At 35.1% G+C, this 18,775-nt stretch overlaps 1 protein-coding gene and 1 long non-coding RNA gene across 2 annotated transcripts; both read right to left on the bottom strand.

The window, feature by feature from the left end:
- Positions 1 to 10,880: 10,880 nt before the first annotated feature.
- LOC129565617 (uncharacterized) lies at positions 10,881 to 11,333 on the bottom strand. Its single transcript, XR_008687650.1, has 2 exons — positions 11,217 to 11,333; positions 10,881 to 11,106 (listed from the first exon to the last, which is right to left on the bottom strand). It is a non-coding gene; the product is annotated as an uncharacterized LOC129565617 (long non-coding RNA).
- Positions 11,334 to 16,705: 5,372 nt separating this feature from the next.
- Positions 16,706 to 18,385, bottom strand: LOC129565613 (leucine-rich repeat-containing protein 15-like). The gene is made up of 2 exons (XM_055440634.1): positions 18,262 to 18,385; positions 16,706 to 18,012 (listed from the first exon to the last, which is right to left on the bottom strand). Exons 1-2 carry the CDS (start codon positions 18,279 to 18,281, stop codon positions 16,818 to 16,820), a joined length of 1,215 nt encoding a protein of 404 aa, XP_055296609.1. The 5' UTR covers positions 18,282 to 18,385; the 3' UTR covers positions 16,706 to 16,817.
- Between the last annotated feature and the right edge of the window lie 390 nt (positions 18,386 to 18,775).

An 18,775-nucleotide genomic window follows, 5' to 3' on the forward strand; every position in this document is an offset into this window, starting at 1 on the left:
TTCAAATCGAATCTGGTGACACATCATTTTTAGGGTTTTTTGAGACGCTAAACACGAATCCGTTGTCAACAATTAGCTAATGTTCACGTAGTGAATGTGTATGTTAACAGTAGTCGACAACATCTTTTTTGAAAGCGAATTGAAAAATTCATGTGTGTTTTCGAAGCTTGTTTAATTGGTTTTAATGATTTTCTAATTCCGTTTTGTACATTTTCATCTCCAATATTCAATAATACAGTATATTTTTATTCAAATAAAAATGATTTTACTTTTAAAGGAATTATGTAGGGTAATTCGATAATGATAGATGGTAACAATTGATAGATGAACTTGTTATAAACAACTTGTCATATACATTTTTCCACTATTTATTATCCGGGCTTATTCAAGATACAGCTGTTGTGGTAGTTGGATCAGTTGTCGTTGGCATAAAATATGGTGCAGTCGTTGTGGTTGTGATTGTGAGACATGGATCTGTCGTCGGCTGACAAGAGTCTGGATTCGGTTTGCAAGAATCTTTGTTTCTATCGGTATTTGAACATCCTCCTACAATGTCTCCAATGTCGTCAATATAAATCGTTTGAATTTGCTTAATTTCGTATGTCTTAGGTATTGGAACAGCGGCAATAAAAGCTGCCAACACCATGAGAATAGAAACGATGGATGCTAAGTTGTGCATCATTGTTCAAACTCTATTTTTTTCCACGTCGTGAGTGCAATTATGTAGCAAGGGCTTTGATCATTTATCGGTGTGGATCAGCTTTTATATCGTCTCAACTTAAGACGGTTTGTAAACATTTGCAGATGTTTGCGCACCAATTTTAGTACGTTTTATTTAAATACAGATATTTGTGCTCAGTATTCGTTGTATAATATCATTGTATACACAATTGCTTAAGCTTAACACATGTGCTCAATGCGCATCAATCATTTGTTGCTGCGCAAATACGCTAGCACGCTGGACAGAAGTGATGAACGAATTCATTTACACACTTTTGAATCAATTTCTTCAAGAAAAACAACTCAGTCTCTACTATATTCATTTCTTTTCTTTTTTTCTGATTTGTTGTGGTCGTTTCCCCTATTAATGAAGTCAAATTGCGGTTAAAATACTTCTTCAGAAGAATGCACACGTAGCAGTATCACAGTAGGTAATGGTTGCCGTTACAGTATACGCTGGTGTGATTGTTGTTTGATTGCACGGATTGATCGTTGTGTGGCATGGGAATGGAGTTGTTCTACAAGAATTGGCACCGTCGATGGAAATTTCTTGACTTTGAGTGATTGATTTCTATTGGCCGTAACCTGAACGACGGACTAGCGTCGATCAAAGTAGCCAAGATAATGTTATAGCAACCAGCGACGACGATTAATTATAATATTCAAAATCATGCTGATTATTTTTCTTCATCCGGATTTGATGTCTTGAGTACAACTTTCGTAAGATACGTTTGATCGTTTGGCGATTCAAAATGGTTTTTATATCTTAGAATCTGTGTGATTCTGATAACAACGATATCGATGTGAAAACAATTCAAAGAACACTTACAGACGTTTGCCCAGGCACCAGATTCCGAATATGTTTTGCAATCTGGTGTTTGTCGGCAGATTTGTCCATTTGAAACAGACAAAAGTCAATAAAGTTCCCAGACTGGAATGAAAATAAAGAAAATATTAATAATTTGTTATATTTAAGCCAGACTGGTGCACATCGATTGATTGATGGCTGAGAAATAGCTACAAAGGACATATACTGCCTAATAAAAAAATACTTCGAGAGCCATCACATATCATGTTGTGTGTGCTGTTGTATAGAGCGAACGAGAGCAACACGTAGTCACTGCTTTTTTAATATATCAAATTAATAATATTTTCGAATGTTCGCGCATTTCACTGGCTTCTGTCCAGACGTCCAGTGCATTTGTTATACAATCAATATTTGGAATGGACAAAAGCGTCATCAAAACACCTGATTGCACAATGTACAAATTCTGCAGTCTGGGCAAACGTCTGCAAGTGTTTTCACACCAAAATCACGCAGATTTTAAGATATAAAAGCCCGTTGGTATCGCTTAACAATCAAACCAATTTCACCGCAGTGGTGACCAAAAAATCAATCCGAAAGAAGAAGAAAACCAAAGTCACGATGAATATTTTCATGACCGTTGTCGCTACTTCCATTGTTTTGGCCACTTTGACTAACGCTCATCCGGGATTCCATGTCGAACAACATCAAATAGTCAATGTGGATAATACTGCAGATTGCTTCGGTCCAGATCCTTGTAAACCGACTACACCAGATCCGTGCAAAACTACACCAAATCCATGTCCAACTAACCAGGAACCGTGTACCGAAACAATAACCACAGAAGTACCTCCAACAACATCCACACAACCACCTACAACAACATCCACACCACCACCTACAACAACAATGACGTCAACAATAGCACCGTGGTACGAAACAACATCATACTCATGGTGGTAAAAAACGACAATAGCACCCCTAGCTGGATAAATAATATTGGACAATCTGTGAAACAATTGACGGTCTGACTTCGTAATCTGGATAACTAATCTGATATATACACCACAGGCCATAAGTTTGGATACCCCTATGAAACGTTTGTTTCTACGTTTTTTGAACATTTTCACTTGAAATTTAGTATTGCATATGAAAATATATCGAAATTCTGACCGAATGGATGATTTGGAAGATAAAATTTGACCGGCCTATGGCCATCTTTTGGCCTTTGAGCTGTGGGAGCCAAAATCGAAGTCTTAAACGGGCCATCGGATTAAAAAGTTAAATACGCCATTGGAAAGGTCTTGAAAAGTAGATGTGATTTTTGGTATAAACATCAAAATCGGCCGGCATTTGGCCAAGATATGGCCGTTTGTAATTTTTGGCCGAAATCTTCAATCAGCCATATCTTGGCCAAAAGCTGGCCGATTTTGATGTTTAATACAAAAAATGATACGTACTCTCTGAGACCTTTCCAACGACGTATAGCATGTTGAAATTGGACAAGCGGTTTGAAATTTAAAAATTTTGGGCCAAATTCATTCATAGGGGTATCCAAACTTATGGCCTGTGGTGTACATAGTACATGTCTTACGCACTAAATAAGTATGAATATTTTTTCAGTGGCACTCACCGAATATTACAATGTATGTTCCATAACAACACTTTTTGCACACTATATGTGTTAAATGTGTTTTCGATCAAAGCAAGTTTTTAGTTCCTCTCAAAAACACTATGAATAAAAATATACTAAAAATATAAATTTAGATGTAATAAAAAAACAAATTTAGTAAAATGAATGAAAATTTGTATAAACTTTTTTTCTTCTATTTTTCAAAAAAGGCTCCTCTGTTCTAAATTAAATGAGCACAAAATTAGAAGCATCTCCAATCCCAAAGTTTTCTGTCTTCTTTATAAGTACATGTGTATTCATAGTATCCATTGCGCGCGCTCAGCTATAGGCTATTAATAATAGCTTATTATATTGTATGTGCATCTCTGTATAAGTCCATAGTATGACCTACAATTCGTATTTTCATAAAATTGACTTCAATATTAGACGTATGTGCCTTTTTTCGTTATTCGAAAAACTATTTAAAAAAATATATACGGGCCATTCCACACCAAATCAAATAAAAGTTGTAATGTGAGGTCGTCGAATTTGCTGAAAATTGATATGGAGTTTTGTTTCGCCGAATGAATAAAAAATACAAAAATCATGGGGTCGTTTTTTAAATCAATTTTTCGAGTACTTATAGTGTAACATTTTCAAAAACCTTCAAGAATAGCCATACCGCTGGCACCGTTGGAATTTATGGGGCTACGAAAACCCTACAGACACCCGCCACTGTGGCCTCAAAGTATAAAATTGTTTGAAAAAATGGAAAAAGGTGGGTTTTTTGGTATGTTTTGTTTTTTGCATTGCAGGTTTTTTGTAGCCTCATTTTGAAAAATAGAAGAAAAAAAATTACATTTTCCAATTCATTTTCCGAAAATTATTTTTTACTACGAGTAAATTTATAATGTTCACATTAATTCAAAATGTTCACATTAATTAGGTTTATCTTGATTTTCTAAAAAGTTTTTCTCTCGTGTCCTCCCAGAAAAAAGCTTTCCTATAAAGTATATCAGATTACGAAGTAAGGCCATCAATCCACAGATTGTCCAATATTATTTATCCAGCGTAGCTCGGTGTCGTGGTTTCATACCACGATGATTCGGTTACCGGTTCGGTTGACGAATCGGTTGACGAATCGGTTGAGGGTTCGGTTGGAGTGGATGTTGCTGGAGTGGTTTCGGCGCACGGATTTGGTGTAGTTTTGCACGGATCTGGACCGAAGCAATCTGCAGTATTATCCACATTGACTACTTGATGTTGTTCGACATGGAATCCCGGAAGAGCGTTGGTTGAAGTGGCAAAAACAATAGATGTAGCGACAATGGTTATGAAAATATTCATCGTGACTTTGGTTTCTTTTTCTTTTGGATTATGTTCTTGGTCACCGCTTTGGTGAAATTGGTTTGATTGTTAAGAGATACCAACAGGCGTTTATATCTTAAAATCCGCGTGATTTTGGTGTGAAAACACTTGCAGACGTTTGCCCAGATTGCAAAATTTGTACATTGTGCAATCAGGTGTTTTGGTGACGCAGTTCTCCATTCCAAATATTGATCATATAACAAATGCACTGAACGTCTGGACGGAAGCAAGTGAAATGCGCAAACATTCGAGAATACAAATTAATTGGTGTATTCAAATGGGATTGGTTGGCGCATACATCGCCGTAAGAAAAGTTTAATTGAATTCTTTTGATTGCCTGTAATGGAGCAGTACAAACAAAATGACAGGCAAATTATCTGCCATATGTTTCATATTATGAGTGTAAATAACGCAAAAATATATAAATTTGTCCAACAAAATAAAATTCAAAAATAAAATGAAAGCGCCGCCAAGAAGTGGTTTCAAGCAAACAATTGTGTACATTTATTTATAAAAACAGTGTTTTATTATTCTGTGTGTTTTTCTTTCTACTGCTTCTATTGACACTTGAAAGTAGTGTTTTCACAAACATATTGGCGAGGGGCAGATATGCATATTTATATATCAAATCTTCGAAGAACCATAAAGTAAGAAAATCCACCGTTTGCCACCTGAAAATTTAATAGTAAATATAAGTTACTGATTATGAATTAGTGAAAACAAAGCCGAATTCGTTCAATACTTTTGATCAACTAACATTTTTGAATGATCCTGTACACGGGAAACTTTTCCAAAAACGGTAAGAATAATTGGTTGCTGAGAAACGGATAGGAAAATCGGCAGCATATTTTGCTCTTCATTTGGATATGAATAACAGTTGCATTGATAAATTGCATCATCCAGCTCCTCGAATCGTTTCGTCATATTTTCTCCGAATTCGCAAACAATGTAAACCATAGCAAATGACCAGAAGGCCAAAATGATTGGTTTTATCATTTCAGCGAAATTTTCACGTGACTAAAAAGAAAGAACAATTTTTTGTTACAAATAAAACGATTGCACTAAATGACAGCAATTGAAGCACTCAACCAATTCCATTTGGAATACTAAAAGACAGCTGCATATGGTAACAACGCTCCACAAGAAATATTGAAAGGCCAAATGCTGTGCAATGCGCGTATATTCATGAGCTAGTCTGAGAAGTACAAACAATTAGTACATCTAATTACTTTCGTTGATGAAATGTTCATATTATCTTTTTACTTCGGAATGAAATTCAATGAGTTTATTAAATCTTTTTTTAAATTTCACTGGATTGCTAGGGGAATTTAACTCTTACGAGTTCAGCATGTTTTTTGCCAGTTTGCTTGATTCGCGGAAGTTCGACGCGTTCGTGGTACGTACTGACGCGCACGGTCACAAGTTTACACAAGTTTGTTTATGGTTTTGCGCGTTTTTCAAGTTGTTATTTGACAACTAAAACGCGTTTCAAGCTAAAAATCGGTTGTTTACGTGTATAAAGATTTTTCACATCCTTTCCAAAAGTTCAAAGATTTATATAATTATAAAATGGACAAAGGAAATATTTTTAAAGAGCTGGAGAAAGTGTTGAAGAAAAAGTTAATCCAGATATAATAAATGGAACGACTGATGTGTGCGCGTCGTCCAGCTACAAGTTTGCACACGAACTCGCGCGCGTTCGCGCATGTTGTTTTAATACGGAACTTGTCAACTGAGTGGAATCATGCAAGTTCTCTGGTGAATGTAACAATTTCGTGCGCGTTTATATCACTTTTTTACAAGTTTTCACGTAGTTAAATCCCCCTAGCTGGATTGTTGGTCTCCACTTTATGTTCTTCATCCAAAGACTGCAAATCTTGTTGTAAGTGATCAAGAAACGTATTCAAAGTCCAACTCCACGAAGCTAACAAACTAATATAATTAGCACTCATGTAACAAATAACAAAAACGGTATGTATTGAAAAATGAAAACCATAAAATAAGCACACGGCGTTTTCCAGTCAAATGGAATCCTTTGCAATAAATAGACGGAAGAATTCATTTTGTTTTGTTGACAGAAGAAAATCTAGATTTTTTTTTTATAAATCAGAAATATTCTGTTACTTGTGTAATTCTCACCAGATTTGATAGGGAAAGCTGAATGCGTTCGATCCCAAATCAGTAGTAAAGTAGAAAATGTAGCTCATTATAAAATTGGGCATCATTTGACCGGGAATGGTCACTTTTACCATTGCCAAATGAATTTTATTCGAACAACGTTCGATTTTCTCTTGTAATTTTTCGTATCTTTGCTTCGATTCGGGATTTTCAAGGCCTATTTGTTGCAACGGATATGTTGGAATTATATTACTATGTTGATTAGTTTTTCAAGTGCAATCTGTTTGGCAAATATACTCTATCACTTTCAATTTAAGCGTATCTATGCCCATTGCCTATCGCACATTTACTTGCATTTCAACTAAGACTTTATCAATAAATGAGCGATGTGATTTTGCTCTGAATATAGTGTAGTGTCCTTGCCTAACATACATACATATTACTTATTGCATCTGCTAAATTGAATAGTTTAAAGTCATATTCATAATAGTAAAAACTACAAATAGTAGCTTCCAAATTTGACTACAGTAAATATCTATGTGAGATTTTTGTCATTTTAATTTGACACTTCCATGTTATGTCCATTGTCCAGTGTTACAATTTTTCACATCCTCTGCTCAACAGCAACACTTTTTGCAGATGTGATCGTCGGGTAGTTCATTTCAGAAATTTGCGTAGCACCATCAACTGCGAATACCCAGCGTTGATAACCTAAACAGCGAACGAGTATATTAATTTAAAAAAAAACTCATTTAAATTGATGGCCGACAGTCCAAGAAAACTTACTTTTTTAAAAGATTCGCGTGTACACGAAAGTTCTCCAAATGCTTTAAGATGAACCTGATCTTGTGCAGCCATGATGAATATTGGCAGCATACGTTGTATTTCAGAGGGGAATGTGTACCAATCGCTCTGATAAATCGTTTCATTCAATCCATCATATCGATCAGTTAGATAACCACCAAATTCACAGAGAAAGAATACAAAACCGAATGACCAAAATGACAAAAATGATGGTTTCAGCAGTTTGACAAAGTTTTCTGTGTTACCGGACGACTGGAAAATGAAAAAAAAAATTAAAATTGAACTGTAGTAATAAATTAAGAAATCATCAATAAAAACCTAACTATTTCTATTTGAAGCAATAGAAGGTTGCTGCCAACGGACAGAAGGCTCCAAACGAAACATAGCAACATAACAAAACTGCAAGTATTAGAGAATTCATGGGCCAGTCTGAAAAATTAAACAATTATTGAATTTATGTTCAGTAAACATAAAAAATATGTTCACTCAACAGTTTCACTTCGGCATGAAATTCGACGAATTGACTGAATGTTCTCATGATTTCGCCAGAATCTTCCTTGGATTTTTTACAACATTCTTCAACTCCATCGTTCTTCATCTTTTCCACAGGACTTCCATTAGATTTTTTGTCGGGTTTTTCTTCAGCTTTCACTTCGCATTTGGTCAAAGCGCTAAATTCGTCTTTCAGCTCATTAGCAAAAGTTATCAATGTCCAAGAGCCTCCAGCCATTAATAACAAATAGCAAGCACAATTATGACAAACGTGCATCGCCAATACCACATCGAAAGAAAAAGCAAAGAAATATCCAAATGGAGTTCTCCAATCGAACGGCAGACTTGATGATCAAAAAATGATAACATAACGATGTTTTGTTTATGAACAAAATTAATCTTGACTAAGAGATAATTTCCAATGTTGTTCTCTCATTTTATTATGCTTCAACGTACCATAAATGAAATGGAAGGCTAAATGCATCGCTTCCCAGATCGGATGTAAAATAGAGATAATAGCTCTGGATGAAATTTGGTATCAAAACGACAGGAGCCGTTAATTTTACAAGAGCTGAATAAATAATTGCGGACCATTTTTCAATATTTCCGTTCTGATTCTCGTAAATTAGTCTCGACTCCGGATTCTCCATTCCTGTTTTAATGATTGTGACAAACCAATTTAAGTTTAATAAAAAAAGGTATCAAACCAATTGACCTACGTTTTTGAATGAGGGTTGTGAAGTCGTCAATCATTTTGAAAATTGAATTAATTTTTCGAATTGTAATGATGAAAAATACAAGTACGGTCAGTGTTGTTATTGACCCATAAAAAGATAGTGCAAATTCTTCGACTTTCGTGGCTTGGAATAGAAGAAATGATATTACAGAAATCGCTCCAAATAAAATTACAAATAAAGTTCGTATTCGTTTTAAATACGTTTTGATTGAGTGAGACTTTTGGAACGGTTGAACTGGTTCAATGCCCACAATTTCAAAACCAACTCGAGCAAAGTGAAATAATTTCATGACGTTAAAATAATCTACGGAATTCCGTGCTCAATTAATGAACTTTGATTCTATTTCTATTTTTCAGGAACAATTTTTATGTGTATTGATTTATTTAAGAGTTGTACACGGTTCTATTTGCACAGAATATTTGAAAATATCATCACTTTTATTACAAATAGTTTCTCTTGAATAAATCGTGAATAATATGGAATTAATCTCAATTGCTTTTTGCGAAAAAAGTCTGCCTAACTGGGAAAAGTCTTGTTCACCAATTAGTAATGCACTTGAATGAAGACACTAATAAACGCGCAATTGAACTTTATCATTGAAATCACAACTCTGTAACGTGTTGTTTGATTTGCAGATGACAAAAGACTGGCCAAACGTTTCGTTTATGACTTCGTGGTGTGTTTTTCCAAAGAAAATCAATTTAAATAATCATTATATCCACATACGTACTGTCTTTAGCATATCTTGATTTGTTTCGTCACCTCGTCCATAAATAGATCAATTACGCCTTTTCTTCACTTCGATGAGGATTTTATTTTCCATCGATGGACAATTTCAGAAATTGTTCCCAGAAATTGGAAATTGAATTTCTAGATGACATCTGCTTGAATTGAAATACGAATAGAAATCGTCATGGATATTTCCCAACCAATTTGAATTATCTAAAATGTCTTAATTGCATTAATTTTTACTATTTAGAAAAAACCAAATCTCATGGTCGCTTGAAATGTTTATTTTTATTCAAAACAGTTGTTTCGACACGCGCGTCCGCGTTGTGTCGTGTTCAGTTGATTGATTGGAGTTGATTATTTATTCAGAGGCCAATATGGTTTCTTTTCAGATCTTTAAATTGGTACTACGCATCATGGGTGAAGTGAGAATGGATTTCAATGATTAATAGAAAAGATTCTCCATAAAATATTTCAGATTAAATTCACACAACCATCAGAACGCTATCTGTGCCATAGAAAATATTTCCGACACGTTTTGTTGTTTGTGTTAATTTACTCTGCCATATTTGTTGGAGCAACTGCACGCTGATATAGTATACACACGATAAATTGTCCTGACCGGATATAAAAAGTCCTTGGTAACATGAAACAGAAGAGCAGCATTCGTCTTAAATGCGTATTAATTGGATGAGACTCTTGGAACCCTTGGAGTGGTTCAATGCCCACAAACTCGAGACGTGTTCGAGTAAAATAATAATTTTATTTTGTAGATTTTAAATTGGTATTCAGTAAGATGCAATTCACGATTGGAAATTTCTATTATATCGTTTCATTTAAATAATTCGAGTCTTTTTCCTATTTTTTCCAACAAATTCAAATATTTTTTTAAATTTATATTTCACTTTTGCGCGAACGTTTACAGAATATTTTGGGCAATTGTGTAAAAAACACTAATTTTGCCCACTTATTTTAACAAATAAATAGTTTTTGTTTGAATATTGTGATTTTTACGAATAAACCGTAAATACTGTGGAACTGATGTGTTCACTATTGCACTTTCATGAAGTCAATGTGCATATTGGTGAACCGGTGTTTAGTTTTTTTTCGACTTTCGCTCGTTTCCTATCTTAAATACTAATTTGATTGTCGATAAACGAGGCACAATATTTTATATGTGTGGAGAAGCCTCCGAGTCCATGCTTATCTACTAATTTCCCGATGTCCAATAGTACAGCGTATTTCCTCAATCGATTGATTTAATTTTCCACGTCAACGATACTTCGTCACTGCATTGAAGGTACAACCCATAGACAGTAAAGACATTGAAAATATGCACAACGTTTAATCTAGTTTGAGTCAATAGATCATTGATAATTACACACATTTTCATTTCCTTGAAATGACTTCGAATTACTTGAAGTTTAAAGCCGAATTTTCCTATTTGGCGAATGAGATTTTAAAAATCATTTTGACAAATAAATTACTCAATTAGTTAGTTGGAATATTCAATTTATTTGAAAAAGAACATGAATGTTTTTGATTAATTCTCAAACGCCTGTAATCTATTACAATTTCGCGTTTTGGTGTTCATTTATGAAGATTTTAGACGTTAGCGGGGACTGTTGAATCTTCGCCAAAGGATGTTGAGTCTTCGCCAAAAGATGTTGAGTCTTCACCAAAAGATGTTGAGTCTTCACCAGCTGGTGTTGTCATTGGACCTGGTACAGAATGACATTTTTGATACGTTTTTAATATGTTATTGCCCGACATATTTATTATTATGTTATTAAGTATAGTTGATAATATGTGATTGTTCGTAAATCTTTACCTGGTGGGCTTGGTGGGTCTTGTGGCAAAGCGCTAATAAAAGCAGCGAAAACAACGAGAAGAGCAACAAAGATTGCGAATTTCATCTTGAACTAAATTGATTGAACTTAATTGATTGCACAACAAATTTCGAATGATTACCCAATGGATTCGACGGTCTTTTATATTCCTCGGTCACCAGAAGTAAAATAGTGTACGTGCTTCAATCGCTTATCGTTCGAATATCTTCCAAAATTTAGTTTGCAAACACCGGACATCTTCAAAAAAAAAATTGAAAATAGACTTTGAATAAATATTTCAGTTCAACAATAATTTTGCTTTACAGCTTTGGACATGTATCCATTTTCGCTTAATTTGGAACGCTTGTATGAATAGATAACAAATTCATGACACGTGTCGATCAATTTATAACATTTCCTTTTGATTATTCCATATGGGTTCACATTTTAATTTAGTTCAATGCAATTTGTTCAAAAGCAAGCACGTTTTACTAAAATGGACACTAAATTTAGAACATTCAACAATACAAAACACACATGAACAAACAAACACGCATTGCAATTGAATAAATTCAAACAGAAATTTATTCTACTAATGTTTGCAATGTCTGTTCTGAACGATAAGCAAATCGAAAAAATATTAAATTGCATGATATTTTGACGTGTAAGCAGTTCAATCTTGGTTCCGAGAATTGATTGGATTTTGTTGCATTTTCTGCGAATTTTGAGACGTAAATAGAGTCAGTGAAAAATATCGTTTTAACTAAAGGTACATAAACGTTATTGCAACAAAACAAATGTAACAAAACATGAATAATTGCAATAAGCAACACTCTTAGAATGGCCACACGTGTTGCGTATTCCAATTAATCAAATGTCAGGCGAATGTCTAAATCTGTGTTGAATTCGGATAAATAAATCATTCGAATTAATTTTCATCATTTTTAGCACCTTTGTACGCTACCTTTCAGTGCGATATCTCTTTCGAAATGTCTTCAAATCCATTCAGTTGCTACGCTCTCAATTCAAAGGTCGATTACAATGATGCGGATATAAATTGCACTCTATTCAAATTGTCTTGAATTCTGAGCTGAAAGAAACTGGTATTTTCATTGAGCTGTTCGTGTGTGTGTGTGTGTGTGTGCGATAGACGATTAGCTGAATGGGATCCATTCACCGCGATGGCAATTGTCTTGTTGGTTTTATTTCGAGAATGTGCGTTGTGTCTCCTGGGTTCATCCGTTCATTGTTGATGGTTTCATTTTTACCTGATCGTGACCAGCAATAAGTGTGTTGGTTTTTTTTAAACTCCGTATGTTTTGTCCCATTCTTACCGTAAGCATTTCGAGTGCTATTTTGACGTTGGTTTTTGTGTGTCACCATGAATTCGTTTGCAACTGTAGCAATCGAAATTGTTGCAACAAAGCTGACGAAGATACTATTTGAAAATATATTACTTCCGTTTTGGAAGTCAGCACAAAAGATGGAATCAAATGGGTCAGTGAGATTCAACAACATTTTTTCTCCATTGAAATGTAGCAAAGACCACATAAATTTTGGTCTTTAAAAATAATGCCAAAGGAAATAAGTGGTCGCATCAGTATAAATCAAAAACACTAAGTACTCCAATCAACAGAATGTCTTTCAACAAATTGACCCACGCATTCGAAACCAAATCGGATATCAATTACACGGCAAGAAATATCACGACATACACACACAAAACAGACAACGAACAATCGAAATTTATTGCTTGGCCAAGGAACCAACTGTTCGTTGTTGTTATTATTATTATTTACAAGAGTTAATACTTCTGTTCTTCTACTGACCGAAATCGGAAATGTATGTTTGCCCATAAATAAAAGCGGACCATCTTTTCTAAAGAATGGCATTTTCAGTTTGAAAAGAAGACGATCACCTCTCAATTGACCGTATTTTCGAGATAGAAATGTTTATTTTTGGCTTTTCAGAGTCAAAAAATAGGACTTTACTATGGATTTTAATCACCACCCATGGAATGTTGGTCTATTTTTTTTTCCTGCATGTGTAAGCGTTGCACTCAACGCCGGGTCCTTCAACAAATATAGCCATTTTCCAGTACATTCTCGAGGCTAAATTATTTGATTGATATGCATTATTTCGTTACATACATATCTACGTATTTGAACATGACTCGCTGAATGCTTTAGTTTTATTACGTTTTCATGAAATGTTAAAAACGAAATTGTTATTTTCTCGGACATTGAATACATTTTTAGGCATGGACAAGAGCAGACAAGTGTTGTTGTTTTTTTTTTCGTATGAAGATATTTTTAATAAAGATATTTATTTTTGATATCTGTTCATTTTTAATGATTGGCAGCCGTGCAGAAACAGACAAGAAAAAAAAAACACAGACACAACGTGAATAGCTGTGCTCCGGTGAATGTAAAAAGAATTGAATAATTCAGTTAATCGATGTTTGGAAAATAAATATTTTTGATGGTTCATTGTTTGTTGACGTCGCTTTTTTTCGCTCACTCTTTGCTGTTTGTTAAAACGATGTTTCGACCAGAAAAAGTAGCCCCCGAATGAAAAAAAAGATGGAATATAAAATATTTGGCGAATGAATCGAAGTAAAAATAGAAAAATGGAAGTGGACGGCGAACGACTCAACCTTTTGTAAATTGATTTTGATTTTGACAGGGTTTTTTTCGTGTGTGTGTCGGCATTAATTCCCGAATGTGGCGCGATTCCGATCGAGAGGCAGGCGAATAAGAATGGGATGATGGTGTTGGTAAAAAAATCACAGTTCAACCAAACGAGCTAAAAAATGAACGATTGAAAAGCGGATACAATAATACGACGCGTTCACAAAAAAAGGAGAGAGAAAAAAACAAGGAAAATCGGTAAAATTTGTACAGGAAAAATGCAAACGATGTTTTTGTTGGTAATGCTGCTGGTTGGTTTTTGTTGTTGCTGCTACTGCTGTTGCTGCTGTTGCGGCTGCTGCTGCTGTTTTTTTGTCTCTGTGCGTTTCAGATGTCGAATGTTGTTCTTTAATGTGTAGCTGGGGCAATGGAATTTATAGTTGTTTGGTATGCGAATATATGTGTTTGTATGCGATGGAATGGTTGACGACTTCGCTGGAGCCATGTGTGTATGCGGTTTCGTATATATTCCAAATGTATTTTGTTTCAGCGGCAGCAGCGAGAGAGATGCGATCCATCCTCGGTGGTTCATTCGCTTGCTCACTCGCGCGCGCCTCCTCGTTCACCGGACCAATACACGGCAATAAATTATTAATACACATTCGCGTTTATGATTCGCGCGAGTGTGTGAGCGTGTGTGTTTGCGTTGGCTTTTTTCTTTTCGGTGGGCTACGTTTTTTTTCTCGGTTAGTACCTACAATTTTTCATGATTTTTACATTCTCGCTTTGCATTTTTTTTTTCTGATACGGACTCTTTTTATTGGTTCGTCTATTTTTATTTTTCAATGTTGGTTGTAACCAGTTTTTTTTATTCTTCTGTCTTCGATTTTTCGTTGAGCCACGGGCTTATACGCACCAATTTCGATTTTTCACGTTGAAAAACCTCCAATAATAATTCACATGAAATATGAATGAAATCGAGAGAGAGAAAGAGAGAAAACATAAACGCAAATGCGGATGAAACGCGGGCAGCAATACGTAAACATTCGCTAAATTTAAAATATTAATGCCGGGAAAAAGCATATTCCTGCTGTAACAACGACAACATGGCCAGCTATTCGGCAAAACGCGAGAAATCCTTTTGTAACGATAAAGAGAGCGAACAGGAAAAAAATTGGCAAATTATAGCTATATACTCATTTCAACCTAGCGGAATATTTTCGTAAATATGAACAACGTGCTAGACAACAACCGCTTGGCAAGCGCAAAAAAAGCTACCAGTACAATGTGGTGGCATTGCTAATGGAAAATGAGCGCAAATACAAATCGTGCATGCAAAACGAAGAGAAAAAAAAACGCATCAGCATCGACGATGCATCGGCCAAATGAACGGGGGAAAAATGTATCTCAAGCATTAATGACGATTGGTTATTATTTTTTGTTGGCCATTCCGATTGAATTGCACATTCGTTTACCACTGATACGGCTTTACAAGTGAAATCGCTTCCGGCACACCAATCCATCCGAATAAATATTTATTTTTATTCATTTCGAAAAAATTTGTTTTCAACCAAACTGAAAATTTAATCACGATCGCTACTCTCGTTGTCGTTTTTTCTTCTGTATTTGTTGCTGCAACGTTCGCTTGATGCGGTCGTTAGAAGAGCACACACACCTAGAGGCTCTATTTATTGGATGCGTCATTGTTTTACAACTATTTTCTGCCGAAATGACCATATAGCTCATTCCGTTTTTATTTCCGAAAAATAAAGTCATCATGAAATTAAATGGAAGACCATAGCAAACCGAAATGACTTTTGGTTTTATGGCAAACTGTACGATGTACGTTGGCTATTGGCAATAATAATATGCAAAAATGCGTTCACATTACCTTCTATTACATGTCGCTTGACCTTTTCATGCATTTTGGTGTGGGCATTTACATAAAATGCATCTGGTTGACTCAGGTACGAAATGGAACGCAAAGTGAAATGACTTTGCTCTCATTTTTTTTTCTTCTTTCATTTTAACAGCATCTAAGTGCAGTCACACACACACGTATATAGAGCACATACACAAAAAATGTGACATAGAAATGCATGTATTTTTCCTTGTCCGTTATGATTTGGCTAGCACCGATTTTATTGCTTTCTTCTTTTGGTATCTTTGCTTTCATCTTCGTTTTTGGTCGAGAAACAATAACAACAACTCAGCAAAATTAGAACGAACAGGACAATTGACGCAATTAAATGGCCCAATTTCTCTTTGCGTTATGTTGTATGTGGTACCTTCGTAATTTTACGTCGTCGTTTCCTTCGTTATGTGTACGCTTTCTTTCTTACGTGAAATTATGCACTGTCCTTTTGGACTAATGATGCTCACACAAATTACACAATGTTATCGCAAAACCAAAACTAGAACTAGAGCGGCAATGACCAGAATAAACTATGCCTCAATTTCTCTTTACGGCCCAATAAACACTAGCAAATTGGGTCTTTCGCATGTTTTCACATTCGAACCGTAGTACCAAACAGCATTTGCTCGATGCATTTTCTGGAAGATATTCAACTGCTCTGATTTTTTACACACATTTTTGGCCCCGAATTTTATTGTTGTAGAGCATTTTTTCTGGTGCTCTCCGTTTTTTTTATTGACTCAAATGGTCGAAAACCGAAGCATTTCAAAGGAAAACCAAGAATTGCTTCAATTTTTGAACAAAAAAAAATTGTTTGAATTGTTTCAGATTGGTTCATTAGGACGAAATTGCTTTTGCTCTAGAATTCTAATTTTTTTATGTGCCGTTTTTTATGGATTTCATAGAAATGCTCTCATTTTTTAGCCACAAGAAAAAATGAAACACATTTTTTTTTCGGAAGTGCACTCATTTTCACATTGTTTTATTGCAAGAATATTGTATGAAACAAGAACTTGGAACTGCATGGTATTGAGAAACTTGAACTAATTTTCATTGTCTCATTCTTCGTCATCATAAACAACAGTCGGAAAAGTATTCACTTCATCGGTGATTGAAGTCAATACACTTTGATCGATGCCGTTTCCTTCGAGTGATATAAATTTTAAATTTGGTAATAACATTTTCAGTGCTTCACCACTCCAATTGAAATTATAATACAAATTGTTATCTAAACTCAATTCTTTTAATTTACTAAAAATTCCGAGGGATTGTAAATCCAAAGGGTTGCTCAAGTTGTTTTTATCCAAGTCCAGATATTGCAATTTCGATGTAGTTGGCGTGTGTTCATTTCGCGATTGTTTGGTTTTGTCAAATGAAAATGTGGTATTAATCAGCCTCAAGACGACTAACGATGGAAACTTGGCAAACTCATTCAAATCCAAATTGTCAATGTGATTATGATCCAAGTTGATATTCTTGATGCTCATCAAATTCTTCAGCGACTCATTGATGTCGGTTATTCGGTTTTCTCTAAGCGAAATATCTATCAAATTGATCAGCCCATGGAAAATGTCATCATACAATATTTCCAGTCGATTTTGTTGCAAATGAAGAAATTCTAATTCACTCAAGTCTTCGAACGCTCCACTTTCTATGACTCGAATCTTGTTTTCGTTGAGATTCAACACATGTAACACATTCAACCCGGATAGTGTGTGTCGTTTTATTGTTTCCAATTGATTTTTATGCAACTTCAAAGAGAACAAGTGGTTCAGTCCTTTGAATGCATAGTCATCAATCGTGGAAATTCGATTGGATTCAAACGACAAAAACGTCAGATTGTTGTTCAATGGGAAGATTCCAACGGGAATCAGAAGTAACTGGTTGGATATCATAAGCTGCGTCAAATTTGCAGCCAATTCAAGGTCAGTAGCAGTAATCGATGTCAATTTTGAATTAACACGAAGTGATTCCAAATGAGGAAACCAGTGAAATGCTTCAACAGGAACATGATCAATGCCTGGATCATCTGGTGGAGTTGAAATATCCAAGGTTTTGATTTTATCCGGGGAACCGTACGATTGTATGAATGTTAAATGTTCATTGATTTCAAGCAGCCGATCGATCCTTGTGATATAGCACGTGTTCATGCGATGGAATGGATGCGAACCAATTTGATTGTGACATGTTACATTTAAGCACTGTGAGATCGACACATTGGAAAGCAACAAATACCCGACGAATAAACGAAATCTGTGGGAGGAAATTAGAGGGTATGAGAATTTGTGTGGAAAGAGGAAAAAATCGCTTTAGATAGAAGAATAGACTACAGCCCACAATCAAACACTTAAAGTACTCAAAGTTCAAAAATTGCATAGCAAAAATACGCGAAATCTATTCGAAGGATTGATCAAGAATGAAATGTAATCAAATTGTTTCTGAGAGTAAAAAACCTTAAGCGAATGAAGTAAAATGTGGGAAAAAATCGGTTAATTAACTCACAAATGAAAATTCGTTGCCATTTCCGAATCAAATTCGTTGTATTTTTGTTGCTATTTTCTCACTTCACTGCTATTAACAGAATCAACTGCCCCCGGTCGAGATGTGTGGTTTTGTTTATGGGTGGCCGTCTACAGCTTGTCAGTGTGACCTTTGAATTGATTATTGGTTTGAAATTATCTACCGATGTTAAAAATAGGATTTGTGTTCCATTCGGCCAAAAATGCCGCAAATGCATAAACATCGGTATGATTAACTGCAAAATATTGTGTGTGAGTGATGTCATGCGCAAAAAGCGGTAAGGAAAAGAACCATTTTTTATCTCGTGAGCCTCAGAAACAGTAAATAAGCAGTTTATTGTTTTTTTTTTTTGCAACATTCCAAAGTGATAACAAAATGCACATAGTCATTGACTTGAGCAGTTGAATCATGCGTCGGTGATAATAAAACGTTTGCAAAAAAAGCGTATCTGCTTCCATCCTTTTTATCTCATTTTACCACCCTTCGAAGGCTATCG

Source organism: Sitodiplosis mosellana, unplaced genomic scaffold (assembly GCF_009176505.1).
Source record: "Sitodiplosis mosellana isolate CC-2019 unplaced genomic scaffold, AAFC_SMos_1.0 Smas_scaffold_3, whole genome shotgun sequence".
Lineage (NCBI taxonomy): Eukaryota > Metazoa > Arthropoda > Insecta > Diptera > Cecidomyiidae > Sitodiplosis > Sitodiplosis mosellana.